The sequence below is a fragment of the Lepisma saccharinum genome, chromosome 24, assembly GCF_977018435.1.
Source record: "Lepisma saccharinum chromosome 24, izLepSacc3.1, whole genome shotgun sequence".
NCBI lineage: Eukaryota > Metazoa > Arthropoda > Insecta > Zygentoma > Lepismatidae > Lepisma > Lepisma saccharinum.
Genome location: NC_139252.1, coordinates 57,207,041 through 57,221,125, shown reverse-complemented (window position 1 = coordinate 57,221,125; position 14,085 = coordinate 57,207,041). Strand labels below are relative to the sequence as shown.

General features: G+C 38.0%; 1 protein-coding gene across 1 annotated transcript in view; it reads right to left on the bottom strand.

Annotated features, from left to right (window-relative positions):
- Positions 1–341: 341 nt before the first annotated feature.
- Positions 342–14,085, bottom strand: part of LOC145977984 (uncharacterized) — a 44,138-nt gene continuing 30,394 nt past the window's right edge. The window contains exons 3-4 of the mRNA XM_083110338.1: positions 6,773–6,964; positions 342–716 (exon numbers count right to left, since the gene is read on the bottom strand). Coding sequence (XP_082966464.1) covers positions 489–716; positions 6,773–6,964 — 420 coding nt within the window. The 3' untranslated portion in view covers positions 342–488. The remainder of the gene's footprint in view (positions 717–6,772; positions 6,965–14,085) is intronic.

The window sequence follows — 14,085 nt, the reverse complement described above, 5'->3', positions numbered from 1 at the left end:
CATAGTTTTTAGAGCTGCAGAGATGAATAATGACACTCCTAATGCCGTTCAACTCTAAGTTCATTTAAACACTATAGTTAGAATTCATTATATTCCTGTCTAATAGAAGATTGGGATAAATAAAGACCCGGGCAACACTGGGCAATCAACTAGTTTTAATTATATAACAGAAGAGCACAAACTCATCGAAGCAAAGTTGAATTTAAATAATAAAGATGCTAAACTTTTACTTTTAACTGACAAGAAAACTTAGTTTGACCCGTCTGTGAACTAGTGTAAAAAGCCTGCAGAGAAGGAGTAATTTACCAATATTTGGTATCGTCCAATCAAACTAAAATATTGTTAAAAAATATACATATTTATTGGTAAGATTGTTCTATTTTACATGGATACTGATATAAACAATGAACGAAACACTAGAAATGTTTCCTTGTGTAGCTTTCCGTCTTGGGAGAAAATGGCACGGTGTTCAGTAAAACTTTCAGATCTCACCACGAGATCTTACGATGACTTCCTTCCGATGGAGTTCGACACTGGCGTCCAGGTTCCATTGAATTGGCTATGAATTCTTCTGCGATTTCTCTGTCGAGGCCTGTGTACGTCTTCGCTACATCTTCCTCCGTCACTTCCCTCTTCTCTTGCTTCTCCCTCCGTGCGGCTTTTCTCTCTCTCCGTCTCTTCCTTTCTTCATGCGACTTTCTTCTCTCGTCGTAATGCTAAAACGAATTTGGAGCTGATTATTATGTGCTAAAAATATATAAATACAGGGTGGCTACTCACCGGGAATTCTGCGTGAATTTTTCTCCATAGATGTGAAAAATTGCAACTTTTATTAATCCAAATCATATTGTTTACTTTATTTATAAATGCCCTGAGATACATTTTTGACAGTTTAGCTTTTATATTTATTGAGGAAGGGAGAGAAAAGAAAGCCGCGTGGAAAATAAATCAAAATTCTCCAATCTGTTTGCATCGTTAGTGTACTTTGCAGAACAATAATCTATCCGACAGACGGAAGATTATTGCAAGATAAGATATCTTGAATTTGATTACGTAAATTTGACTTTGAAATTCTTATACAATTGACATTTTCATAAATTAGTATCTCCTGTAATATTTGTGACTTGTGTTTGTTTCGAGTCTGAGTTTGAGTATGTGAAATGACAAATGTAAACTCTGCATCTTAAATTAATTATTTTATACATATATACAGGGTGTCCCATGTAACTTGACAAATCGAAATAACGCGAGAAATATGCATCGGCTGAAAAAAATGTTCAATATGAAAGTATTATAGTATTGTGGGGGCAAGTCACCTACGCTACAATTAACCTACCCCTTGGGGGAGGGGGATGGGTGAGCAGGGGCAACCTTGAAATGCTAAAAGGGAACCCCTATATTTTTATTGCAGATTCGAATTTGACGTCCGAAAATAGGTTTTGTCCGACACATTTTGTTCCATTCGTGATAGATACGAGGGTAATCCCAAAAGTAAGGTCTCCATTTTTTTTTAAATACAAAGAAACTTTTATTGTCAATAATGTTTACATCATTTTAAAGCTTGAACATTTATCTATTTTTCTATATAATTGCCATTTTGGTTGATGCATTTTTGTAAGTGCTGCATCAGGTTTCGTATGCCCATGTCATACCAGCTTGCTGCCATGTCGTTGAGGAAGCATCAAACCTCTTCCTTCACCTCGTCGTCATTGCTGAAGCACGTTCCGGCCAAATGTTCTTTCAACTTGGGAAACAGGTGGTAGTCACTGGGTTCCAAGTCCGACTATAGGGAGGATGGGTGATGTCCCATCCAAACTATTGCAGGAGAGCGACTGGCGACGTGGGGTCGAGCGTTGTCGTGGAGAATGCTTACGCCATTGCTCAACATTCTTCTTCTCTGGTTGTGAATCGCCCATCTGAGTTTTTTCAAGTGTCTCACAATAACTGTCAGCGTTTATTGTGGTCCCAGAAGCCATGAAGTCGACCAACAATACCCACTTTCGATCCCAAAACACAGTTGCCATGACTTTACCGGCAGACTGTGTTTGTTTGAATTTTCGCAGCTTTGGCGAAGAGGAATGCCGCCACTCATGTGATTGTTGTTTGGTCTCAGGTGTGAAGTGGAACGTCCAGGTTTCGTCGCCCAAGACAATCGAATCCAAAAAATTGTCCTTTTCGTCTGCAGAGCAGCGAAGAAATTTCCGGGAAGAGTCAACTCATTGCCGTTTGCATTCTTGAGTAAGCATTCGCGGGACCCATCATGCGCACACCTTCCGATATTTCAACTTTTCCATCAAAATCCTATGAATGGTGCTTCGGGAGACCTCAGGAACTAACGTCCACAGATCATCCAGAGTGACCCACCGATCTTCACGCATGGTTTGCTCAACCTTCGTGACTGCCTCATCGGAAATTGACGTCTCCCGCTTCTTTCTTAGTTGTGAATTTCAGTACGACCAGCTGTAAAATCCCTACACCACTTGCTAACATTTTTTACATCCATGCACGACTCACCATACACTTGTGTCGAGAGCTCCATTACAAACGGCTGCCAAGCCAACGCTGAGCGTACCAGCGAGGTGCGAATGGGCTTGTTTGGGAGTGGGGGAAGCAACCAACACAACAGTGTTGCCAACTGCCAAATCAAAAATGTCTTTGTATTTAAAAAAAATAGGAGACCTTACTTTTGGGATTACCCTCGTATCTATCACTAATGGACCAAAATGTGTCGGACAAAACCTACGTATTTTCGGACGTCGAATTCGAATCTGCAATAAAAAATAGGGGTTCCCTTTTAACATTTCAAGGTTGCCCCCCTTAAGGGATGGCTGGGTGGGTAAATTGTAGCATAGGTGACTTGCCCCCACAATACTATAATACTTTCATATGGAACATTTTTTTTTTGTTCGATGCATATTTCTTGCGATATTTCGATTTGTCAAGTTACATGGGACATGTATATACCGTTTAATTGAATTGAATCAGAATTTTTTGATACGTTGGAATCGCAAAGACCCTTTATATTGTTAATATACTGTATTTGTGTGTGTGTGGGGGGGGGGGGTGAGAGGTAATGGGAAAGGCTGAAATAGAGAAAACATCTTGTACCCTTGAATTTTTGGAAAGTTCACCTTGAAAACCGGGAATTAAACTTGAATTTTATCTTGGTCCTAGGGTTGCCACCCTAAAATATGAATTTTCTTGCATATACATAATGAGATTAAAGAATAGTAATAATTTCTTGATGGACTTTAATATTAACTGCCTGTTTGGAATTTATTTTGAAAAAAACGAACATACATTTACAAGAACAGTGACAAAATGTACTCAATTACAGACTAATAGAAGTTTAGGGCAGAAAAGAGCAAACAACGCAGTCCACTATGAAAGTGTAGGCACACTATCAAATTAATACTGTTTGCAAATGTATAAATTTAGTAAAAGTTTTCTTCGTCACTTCATTCACAGACTGATAAATATACTGGATCCCCGATTTTACATTTTTCTGCATTATACATTCAATCTTGATGGGTCCAACAGAGCAAAATGTAGTAAAATTTTCCTCTGTTCTACATTTTCTTGCATTTTAATTTTTTTTTTAGCTTGGACTCCTGAAAAACGTAAAATCGAGGTTCCACTGTAATAATATTCATCTTTAGCACAATTGTTAATGATGGTGTGTTATAAAAAATGCCCAAAATAGTAACAATGGTCTGTATAAGGGTGTTTTGAAAATAGGAAACGGTCATATTATAAAATACCTTATTTAGGTGTTTTGTATGTGTTTTTCCGGCACTTTTGTTTATGATGACGATGCATTTTGACTAGATAATATTGTTAGGGGACATTCACAGAGGAACATGCATGCCTAAGCTAGGATTCAAACCTGGAGATCGTGAGCCGAGGTGCCTTCACAGTTTTGTGAATTTGAAGGTGTATACTGCAAATTTTTTATGGATTAATAATGTCAATAATGAAATAATAATACTCTGTTCTGGGGAGATATTATAAGCACATGCACCATTCTTTCTATGTGATAACAAATTGTTATAAAATAAAAAATTGTTAGTGAAATGTTATTTTGTTAATAATTCACAGTATGTTGTTAGAAAAGCAGTTAAATTCTCCAGTAGAATAGAGATAAAAAGAACAAATGTGCATTTTTTGGTCATGGGACCTTTAGAGTTTGGTTGGTTTCAAATAAAACCACCCAAACTATACACTTCGGAATGATTGGTTTCAATAGAAACCACCACGGCATGGCAGGAATAAACACATCATTTCTAGATAATTACAACTGGTAATTATTTAGTCTTTTCATATATGGTATGGTGTGGCATACTGGAATGACAAAACAATATATTCAATGTTACTATTTTTAACAAACTAATTTTGATTGATTGATTTGGTTTATTTTAAATTGCTTTTCTGCCACATTTGGCTAATCATGAAGATCAGGGTGAGTGATAATTTGATGAAGAGAAACTTAAAAAAGAACACCCATGCCCAAGCTGGGATTCGAACCCAGGATCCCTGGTGTTGGGGCACTCTGTGATAACCACTCTGCCATGGAGATTGGCAAACAAATTAATTCAGCATTTTGAAAATGTTTATTTTCCCCCAAAATTATGCAATGTAACACATGTATGGGGTACTCCACAATGCATTTCTTGTTAACTTTGGTCTATTGTGGTGGTCATAGGGTGGTGCCAAATAAGGATTTCGATGTAAAATTAAGATGTTCTTAATTTCAACAATGTTTTTTTGCTGATATGATTTACTTGTAATAATGACAATAATAATAATGCAATAATTAAGGGTGTAGCAGGAGACCTCCAATTTTCAAAATGACTTGAAAATTACTATTTTCTAAATCAGTTGCACATTTACCTTTTTCCCCCCAAAAAATCAGGGATAGGGATTACGTCTTTGAAAAGTGGGCTTTTGTCATGTTCCTTGCAATTTGACCCGTTCAGGGTACCCTTGACCCTTTGTACACCCTGGAGAAAGTGAAATATTTTGCATGGTTTATGAAGATTTTGTTGTTTATGAACGTTTTCAATTGATTTTTGCTCTCTGAAATGTGTTATTGTGAAGTAAAGTACGTCTGTTACCTTAGCATGTTAACTTTACTGTGAAGCAGAACAGACCGAAGGCTTTGCCCAAGTGAATATAGCACCCAAAATGACTTTCCACAACAACAGAAAAAAGATCATCATTTGAGTGTGGATTTGACCCAAAATCCTCAGCGCGAATTCCATTCTCTATAAAATTCTTTCTAATTGCAGTAATTTTTCTAATTTTTGATGTAGAAATTGTATTACTATTACCAATAACAGTTATTATTACTAATTAAAAACTCCAACATTGCAGGTTTTAACTTACGGGGGCCATTCTTTGGGATAAAATATCTCGGTTATTTGTGCTTTCCTAATGCTGGAACCACTTTTACATTACGCAAAATTGAAATCTGTCGATTAAAAAAAAATCGACGTAATTCTCAAGGGGGTACAGTGGGTAAACGGCACCCAATTCAGCATCCATAAGGCCAATGGTAGAAGCGATTTAACTGAAACTTTTTCTGGAAGATGGCAACACTGTTTCTCTTACTTTGTCATATTTTTCACCAAGAAGTATCACCTATTTTCAACATGACTTTGCCTGGTTGTATGAATATCTCACTACTGCATACTGCATTTTTCGTTAGCTTGGGTCTATTGTGGGTGTCATGTGGTGCAGAATTCAAATTTTGGTGTAAAATTGTGATTTTCTTATTTTTTAACTTTTATTTTTCAAACAAACTATTTCATCTCTGTACAACAAGTACTTCTCTTGCTATAAGAAGAATGTCATTATTTTTATTTTTCCCAAATGGCACCTTGAAAAGTTTCTGTTAAAATTTAAGAAGTGAACTTTTTTTTTTTTTGCATGCAAATATTAAAAAAGAACATCATCATTTGCATCATCTTTTGAGGTGAGTGAAAGTTTTGCAAGACTGAATTCTTCGGAACTCTAAAAAACATCCACAAATCAAGATACATAAAATTAGTAATTCCATACAGACACATCATCAGTAAGTATTTTTAATCAGTTTATTATCCTCCTTGATTAGAATACAGCCATGTAAGGCATAATATTACCACCGTGTATAGATTTAAGACAGTACAGGTAGCAAGCAACACTAGCATGAAAGAAAATTAGCTTCATGCATTGAGTAACCATGTTCAATTTCGTCGCTACAAAGGTTTTTCTTCTGCATACTTGACTGCCCACTTCGCGAATCTAAGGTACATAGTTTGCCTTCTCAATGATTGTAATCGGTTTAGTTCATAACTATATTATTGAATGCATTATTTTGTCTGCATATTACAAATTTAGTAAGTGATATGTTGCTTGCAAGTACAAAGCTGTATCTGAATACAACCTGTCTCAGTTGGACAATTTTTGCACGTATATTTGGTCTCAGCCAGCCTCCATGTTGAAGTGATTAGCAAAGCATGCTGTGATGCCAGAGATCTCGGTCTGTCATGGGTGTTCTTTGTGAGTGTCACTTCATCATATCATCAATCATCCTCATCTTCGCAATTAGTCTAAAAGTGCAGAAGTGTGAAGTAAAATGAACCAAATCAATCAATCAGTTTGGGTTTCCACATGAGAAAATTTGCTGCAAACATAAGAGTTTAGCAGTATAGGCTGACACTGGAAGAATACCAATCTATTAATTCTATGTATGCTCTAACTATCGATGCGTACATTTTCGAAAATGACTTACCAAGCTTCTACGAACATTTGGAGGCATACTTCTAAGATGCTGGTATCTCTCGGGTAACATTGGGTTTCTGAAGTACCCATGATGTGGCAGCATTGGTGCAGCATACTGCAAGGGTGGTGTTGGCCGTGGCAGTGGTGCTGGGATGAGATGTGGCACCCGTGGTGCAAGGACAGGAGCACCATTGCCGTGAACCTGGAAAAAGGAATTGCCATTTTATTATTAACAAAGTAGTAATTTGCACAATATAATTCATGTTGATGAAAATGAGAACTTTCTATGAATATTCTCTCTGAAAAATAACATTAGTATTACATAGCAAAGAAGTTTTGGGCATAAAATCTGGGTTTCTAATATTTCATCACTTTCGCTAATTAATTATTGTCATTCAGATCCTCTATATAAAAAGAGGTAATTTTTTGATACATTTTAATGCTAAAATCTGAGGAAAAGGGAGGGAGTTGTCGAAGTGAACAGTAATACAAAAAAAAAAGGCTACCAAATAATGTAAATCATACAATTTGCAATTTGGACGTAATTTTTATTTTTGTGTTATTATTTGGTGTTTTTCATTATTGACGATTTCAGTGTAAAATGGCCAGTATGTGGTATTTGTAATGCAATTAGAGCTCATTTGCGAAAGTTATGTATAGTTAAGGAAAATTTATCTTATCTTTCAAAAATTCTCGCATTGACTCTATAACCCTACACAACCTCAATTTCAAGATCAACAACCACCATGGATTTTTTCCAGTGAGGGGCAAATGAGACATATTTCCCCCCATGATAGTGTTCTCTTTTAAAAAAACACTTTTTCGGATTGAAGTTATAAAGTATAAAGTTCCTGCAGCACCCTTCCGATAATTAACAAAATTACTGTGACTGAAATGAAATATGTGTGTTTAATATATGTTTAGGATAACATCCATTTTCCTGGGGGGGGGGGCAACCTTGGACGTCCTGACAACACTGTTCCTCCACTCAAAACCTGGGACTTCACTATTGCCGTCCATACCAAGCATCACAAAATTCCTTTCAATGACTGCTTTGGGTAGCAATCATCACCCCTTACCCCAGTCTGTCAACACCTCAGTGTGAAATAGATGGGAGAGGGCACACATCAGCTATGATGAGTGCAACCACATCCCTTGTCCTGAACAAGGCCACCCAGTAACTTTCCCAACAAAACCCATCTCCACTCCAACCCTGCTTCCCTCTTTACAACACCCTACCACTCTCGGTTATTGAGGAGTCTGATGCTTTTCTGTGCTACTAAATCTTGGATCTAGACCTGGCAACTCTTCAGGTCGAATACTTGCTTCTGTTTTCGATTCCCCCCCCTTTTTTCTCTCATCTCATGATACGTCTCGCGGTCGCGAAAATTTAAAATTTGTCCAACATCTGGTGAGTATTTCCTTCTTATTTGTTAATACATTCATATATTATTCAGTGTGGTATGCTGTAAGAAATAAATAAAAAGAGTAGAGTCAACCTGCTTAAATTCGTTCATGATAATACGTGGGCATCATAAAAGTCAAGGTCATAGGAGGACTAGGTAGCATCAGGATTTCCGATTCATGTCACATTTATGAATAATTTTTCAGGCCTAACTGCAGCTTTAATCTGAAGTCCTTTTCTAAAATAACACATGAAAACATTTCGTAAGCATCTTAACATCTGTGCTCTTGTATGTTCACATCAATAGACTATAAATTATTTCACTCCATTGTTTTAAGTAGGTTTACACTGAGCCCGAAAGGAAGATGTGTGAAAACTGAAAAGTACCATACTTTCCCCACCACGATTTTCTCACATTTGCTTGGTATAAATTAAATCTGAACTTATGCGTATGTGTAGACTAAACTAAACTTCTGATCGCCCGCTTCTTCACTGACGTGCAATGGCGCCGCCAATAAAAAGGAAATATGAGAGGAGGAGAACAATTTCGGAGTAGCACTTGCATAATCATGAGCGTCTGGGAAGCGGGGACACAGCCCGCCCCCAGAAAAAAAACAAAAATTATATATTTCGTACGTAAAAAAAATTGTCACAGTAATTTATGTTAATTATTACGTACACCGGCGTCGAGGGAACATGATAACTTCAAGTTAAATGAGTGTGCTTTGAGGGGCAACAGCCCTATGGGGGAAATATGCCTGGTCCCCCGCCCTGGAAAAAATCCTTAGACGTCCATATATAACTAAGTGACATACAACAAAAGAAGTAAGTATTTGGGTTCAGGCCAGGAGCTAGCAACATCGTGAGGTCCCTATATGAAATTTCGGTTACAACTTTTAGGCAAGTTAGGTGAGACAAGTTGCATTTCTTATATTTGTACATTTCAAATATCTCACTTTACCATTTTCTTCCACAAGAATGCAGCCCCTCTAAATCCTCGATCAATTCGGGCCTGTTTCGACTAAAGGAGCATTTTTTTTCGTATGTGCTTAGTAAGTGGAAGAACTGGTCGACATGTACAATTCGAGCTCTCGCCCCATGGATGTGTAAAACTAAACGAAACGATCGCCACCCTTTTGAAGTCTAAAATGAAGAAGTCTCCTCCGAAACTTCTAAAAATAACACCAAATGATCATGATCTTTGTCAGTTTTCACATATATCAGATTTTACTCATGTGTCTGTTTTTCTCATTGCTGACAAACGCAAACATCTATGTCTTAACTGGGCTGATTTTTCGCTCTTGCTGTTTTACCCGTGTGGAATACACATTGACATTGCGTAACAGATCTTACATTCCTAAAACAATTAAAACTAATAATAAATCGACAATTCTCAATAGTGAACACCCTTCATTCGTGTCTAAAATTAGCGATCCCTTCGCAGACGACGTCCAAAATTATTAATACACGTTCAATGAAATAGGAACAGCATCTAAATAAGGGCCATCGTTCCCCATGAGGTGTCGCTGCCATTGGCTGCACCAGTTGAAACGGTTCAAACCTCGTGCATCACACAATTGCACCTTAACTCGAGCAAGGCTAAACACAACACCTACTTGAACCACTTCGATGTTTACCACCTCCACCTTGTTTACGAAATTACGAGAGGAAATTTTTATTTTTCCCACAATAAAAGTTATTAATTACCAGTTTCTGAATTCTTAGTTTCTCCTTTCAAACATTCCTGTCACGAACATTGTCTTAAACACATATAATAACACGCTTCAGAGGCAACAACAAGTAATGACTTGAAAGAATCAAACGTCAGTCATATGTGTTGCCTGAAGGCAAACGCTACTATTGTCAGAATTTCTTATACTTTCATGCTTTTATTTTTCAGAGGCGTTTGGTAATAACGAGAAAGACTTTTTTGAAGAAGACATTCCACTTTTTGCATATCATCGTGGGCCTCCCGGATGGCGTAGTGGTAACGTCGTCGCCTTGTAATCAAGGATTCCCTGGTTGGATACCCGGTGGTGGAGGCACGTATAGTGGAACCACGAGCAAAACAACCTGCGCAGACCCGCGATTCCTGTGCACCGTACCCCCGCGAGTAGGGGAAGGGGAGAGTGGACAATGCTTCCTTATGGCTCGAGGTGGAGGGAAAAAGGGAAAGCTGCGCGGGGACTTCTCATCCCAAGGTGGTTCGGATCCCACTTTAAACTGTAGATGCAGACCCAGTCTCGATTACCATATCTGTGCGTAAAGCGGACTTAAAACAATTCAATATCAGCATGGGCATAAGCGCATCTTTCACCAAAAATCAGTGTAACGATCACACGTGATGAGGTCTGGTCATACCCTGTGAGGCCATTTCATTAGGTATCACAGATATGACACTTTGTTCCTCACATACGTCATTAATATCTTCTATGAACGTAGTTGCTGTATTTGACATGAATATCAATTAAGTGATTCGCACACCGTGGCCGTGCCGTCATGCTTTGGGCTTGGGCTACGGGACGAGTGCTGCTCGAGTCTCCTGAGATTTAAGACAGTGTATATGACCGGTGGCCGGCCACTCATCATCATGAGGAAATTGGGGAGCTACGAATGAGTAGCGTAACCCGGTCATGGAAACCTATAACAACAACTGGAGGTTCGTCGTGCTGACCACAAGTCAGCCAGTCCAACCCCGTAACTGATTGGACAATCTCCCACCTCTGCTGAGGCATGTGGGAGTGAGACCGACTGTCAGTAGGACTCTGTCCCTCAAGGGCTGTTGCGCCACTGGTTATTATTATTATTACTAGGGCCGAGGACTTTATGTTAAACATATTTTTCATTTGGCTTCGGATCTAATATTGGGGTGAGATCTTTACATATCTGATGGAAATCAGCCGAAATAGACAAACTTGACAAAGCATATTTTGACATATTTCACCAATTTCGCGTTTTTACAACATATTTCTTCAATTTTGTTGTAAAAAGACATATTTCTGTATAATTTGGTAATTCTCTCGTACATAATCGGTTATTTCATATTGTTTTCTTCGTAGATTTAGCACAACGGATAGTTCATATTGTCGATGGCAGGATATGGAAGTTACGGAGGAAGAAAGGTGCCGTCTTTTCTTAGTACAGAAAAAATAATACCCCACTTTTTTTATCCCGCCGACAATTCATAGCCATTGAGGAAAAATGTTCTCTCTCATTGTTGCACGGGAAGTAAAGAAGTTTCGTTCTCATTTCTTTGCCTTTTTCGCTTTTCACAAAAATCAGTCAAAAGTAAAAATAACATTCGGTACATTACAGCCCCTACCCTACTCTATCGGGTATCGGAGAAATTCGAGAGTACTGTTGTGCATATTTTTGGCTTTACTGGGAATATTTCTGCATTTTTCTGACATATTTGTAATTTTTCATGACATATTTTCCAATTTATATGACATAATTACATACATATTTTACAGTTTTATAGGACATAAAGTCCCGGGCCCTTACCAATTACATGAATATGCAAATAAGGCATTCATGATTTCTCGCAGTTATTCAGCATTTTGTGTAATGATTATTAAGTAAATTAATTAGGTTTGCAATACTTGCTAGGCTTTGTACACTTAACGGCAAAAGTAATGGTAGAGGCGCATTGCCCAGCACCACTGTCATTCAGTCCATTTCCCACAATTGAAATAATATCGTCAATGAGCAGAACATCTGCTTCACAGCAACAGCGTTCCATTCTTAAAAACAAAACAGGATGTAAAATAAATCAATGAAAATAGTAATGGTCAATTTGCCTGTAGTTATGTTTGCCGTTGGCTGTATTCACTGGTATATTACTACGATCCTGGGCGGATTAAAGGATGACGAATTCCCTCTTGAGACAAAGAAAAAAAATCCTTGAAGTGGCGGAATAATGACGGGCGACCTTTTCATTAGCTGTTACTCACAGAGGAGGACAGGGGATGCGTGTAATGTGAGACACTTATGGGAAGAGAGGTCCCCTCGAAGCAGAACGGTTAGCGCTCTCTCCCTTGGTGCGTGCGGTACTGGCTTTGATCCCCGTTAAGAGCTCCAAAATTTCTTTGTTGACCAGCATCGTGAGCTACTTGAAAATAAAGAGCGGTGGTCCAGTAGGGAGGGCACCTTCTACCACACGAGAAATTAGATTTCGATTCTCGAGTTGGGTGTCTCCAGTAGTCTCCTTGCACGGAGCGGTTCTGGGGTTCACTTAGGATGCGAAATCGTTGCAGATTAGTGGGGGGAAGGAGCAGACACACACACTATATATATATATATATATATATATATATATATATATATATATATATATATATATATATATATATATATCAATTATTAAATAATCAAATTATTTTATAAAACATACAATATATTATATAGAATGCCCATTTAAAATTCGATTGCAAATTTTAGATTATAATATACTACCAATGCAATGAACAATGCTTTGCGTGACTAAGGGGCAAAAATTAAGATACATTAAGAAGATAACTGTTTCCTGTATAAAATTCACATCTAAATTCTATTACGTGTTTTATTAATACATTTATATACAGTACTTTGTGGTAGCTGACGAAAGGCGATGAGAAATGGAGAAGAAATAACAAGTCGGATTAATTTCGGTGTTCCAGGAATTGCTGGGTTTAGAAGTGCCTTTAGAGATGACGCTCTTTGTTCTCCTTTCTTTATGTGTTTTAGATATTTTTCCAGTACAGTATATTCGACTCCCAAACTAATTGTTTATGTTTGTTGTTACAACCAAAACTCTCTCACCCCCCGGAAAAGTTTGGTGTGGGGAAATTTTCAGGACAAGATTGTTGGTGGGGGGGAATTCCCACCAGGAATTCGCACCCTGGGTTCACCCAGCTTTTAATAAAGGAAAACTTGGAGGCAAAGGGGGTGGGAGCGTGGTGTTGATCACATCACTTCCACAATGACCGAGGGTCTCAATGTGTGGGAATCTACCTCCGAAACCCCCCCCTATATGCCTTCACAGCTTGTTAAGCTGTACCCTTATATTTTTACTTGAAAAGAAGTAGTAGCAGGCTTCGGTCCAGAAAGCCAGAAAACAGCGGCGATGGAACTTCGATCCACTGACCCAATAATTCGTTGCTGCTGGTTTTGCACTTGCACAAATTGATAAGGCTTGTCTTCGTAGAATCTCGCACAGAACATGGAGACAAATTAACATATGTGAAAGTCATGATGACATTCTAACTTCGTAATTTGTTCTTCAGGGGGTAACAAGACATTCGATTCACTCTGTAGAACAATCTGGTGCAACTAATGAAACCATTTAAATTATTACTTAAGTTTAGTTATTTTTCCTCGCGCGTTACTAGAAAAAAAATATCCATTATGATGAAACAGTAGCAATTCTCTTCACCGAACAGTGACATTAAACCAAATAAGCTGAATATAGTTGAAACGTTAATTTCAGTGCATGCTCGTTCCCATGTCGTTACCTTTTCTTTCACATCATTATTAAAAGAAACGAATTTTATGGCTGTCCTGGCACATGGGACAGAAGCTCACTCGATTGTCTCGAAGGAAGAACAAAAGCTGTACCACTTGCAAGAGAATGAACGAGTTAAAAAGTGTACATGCCAGTACTTGCACTAGCTCGCAAGAGTGTATGTATACTTTTTAGTTGACATCATACAGCACAAAAAATGTTAGTGTACAGAATTGTTTTTATGTAGTGAGATTACGTGTGAAATAAACATGTGCAGAAATATAAGTGTGTAATGAGTAAACAAGCATTGTCAGAGCTAATGTTCAATGTTTAGATTTATTAGAGGATAGAAAAGATGTTTATTTTCCGTGTGCTTATTATTTATAGGTGGGTTTCGTGTGACGTCAGGATGCGCACAGCCGCCATGTTTGCGGAC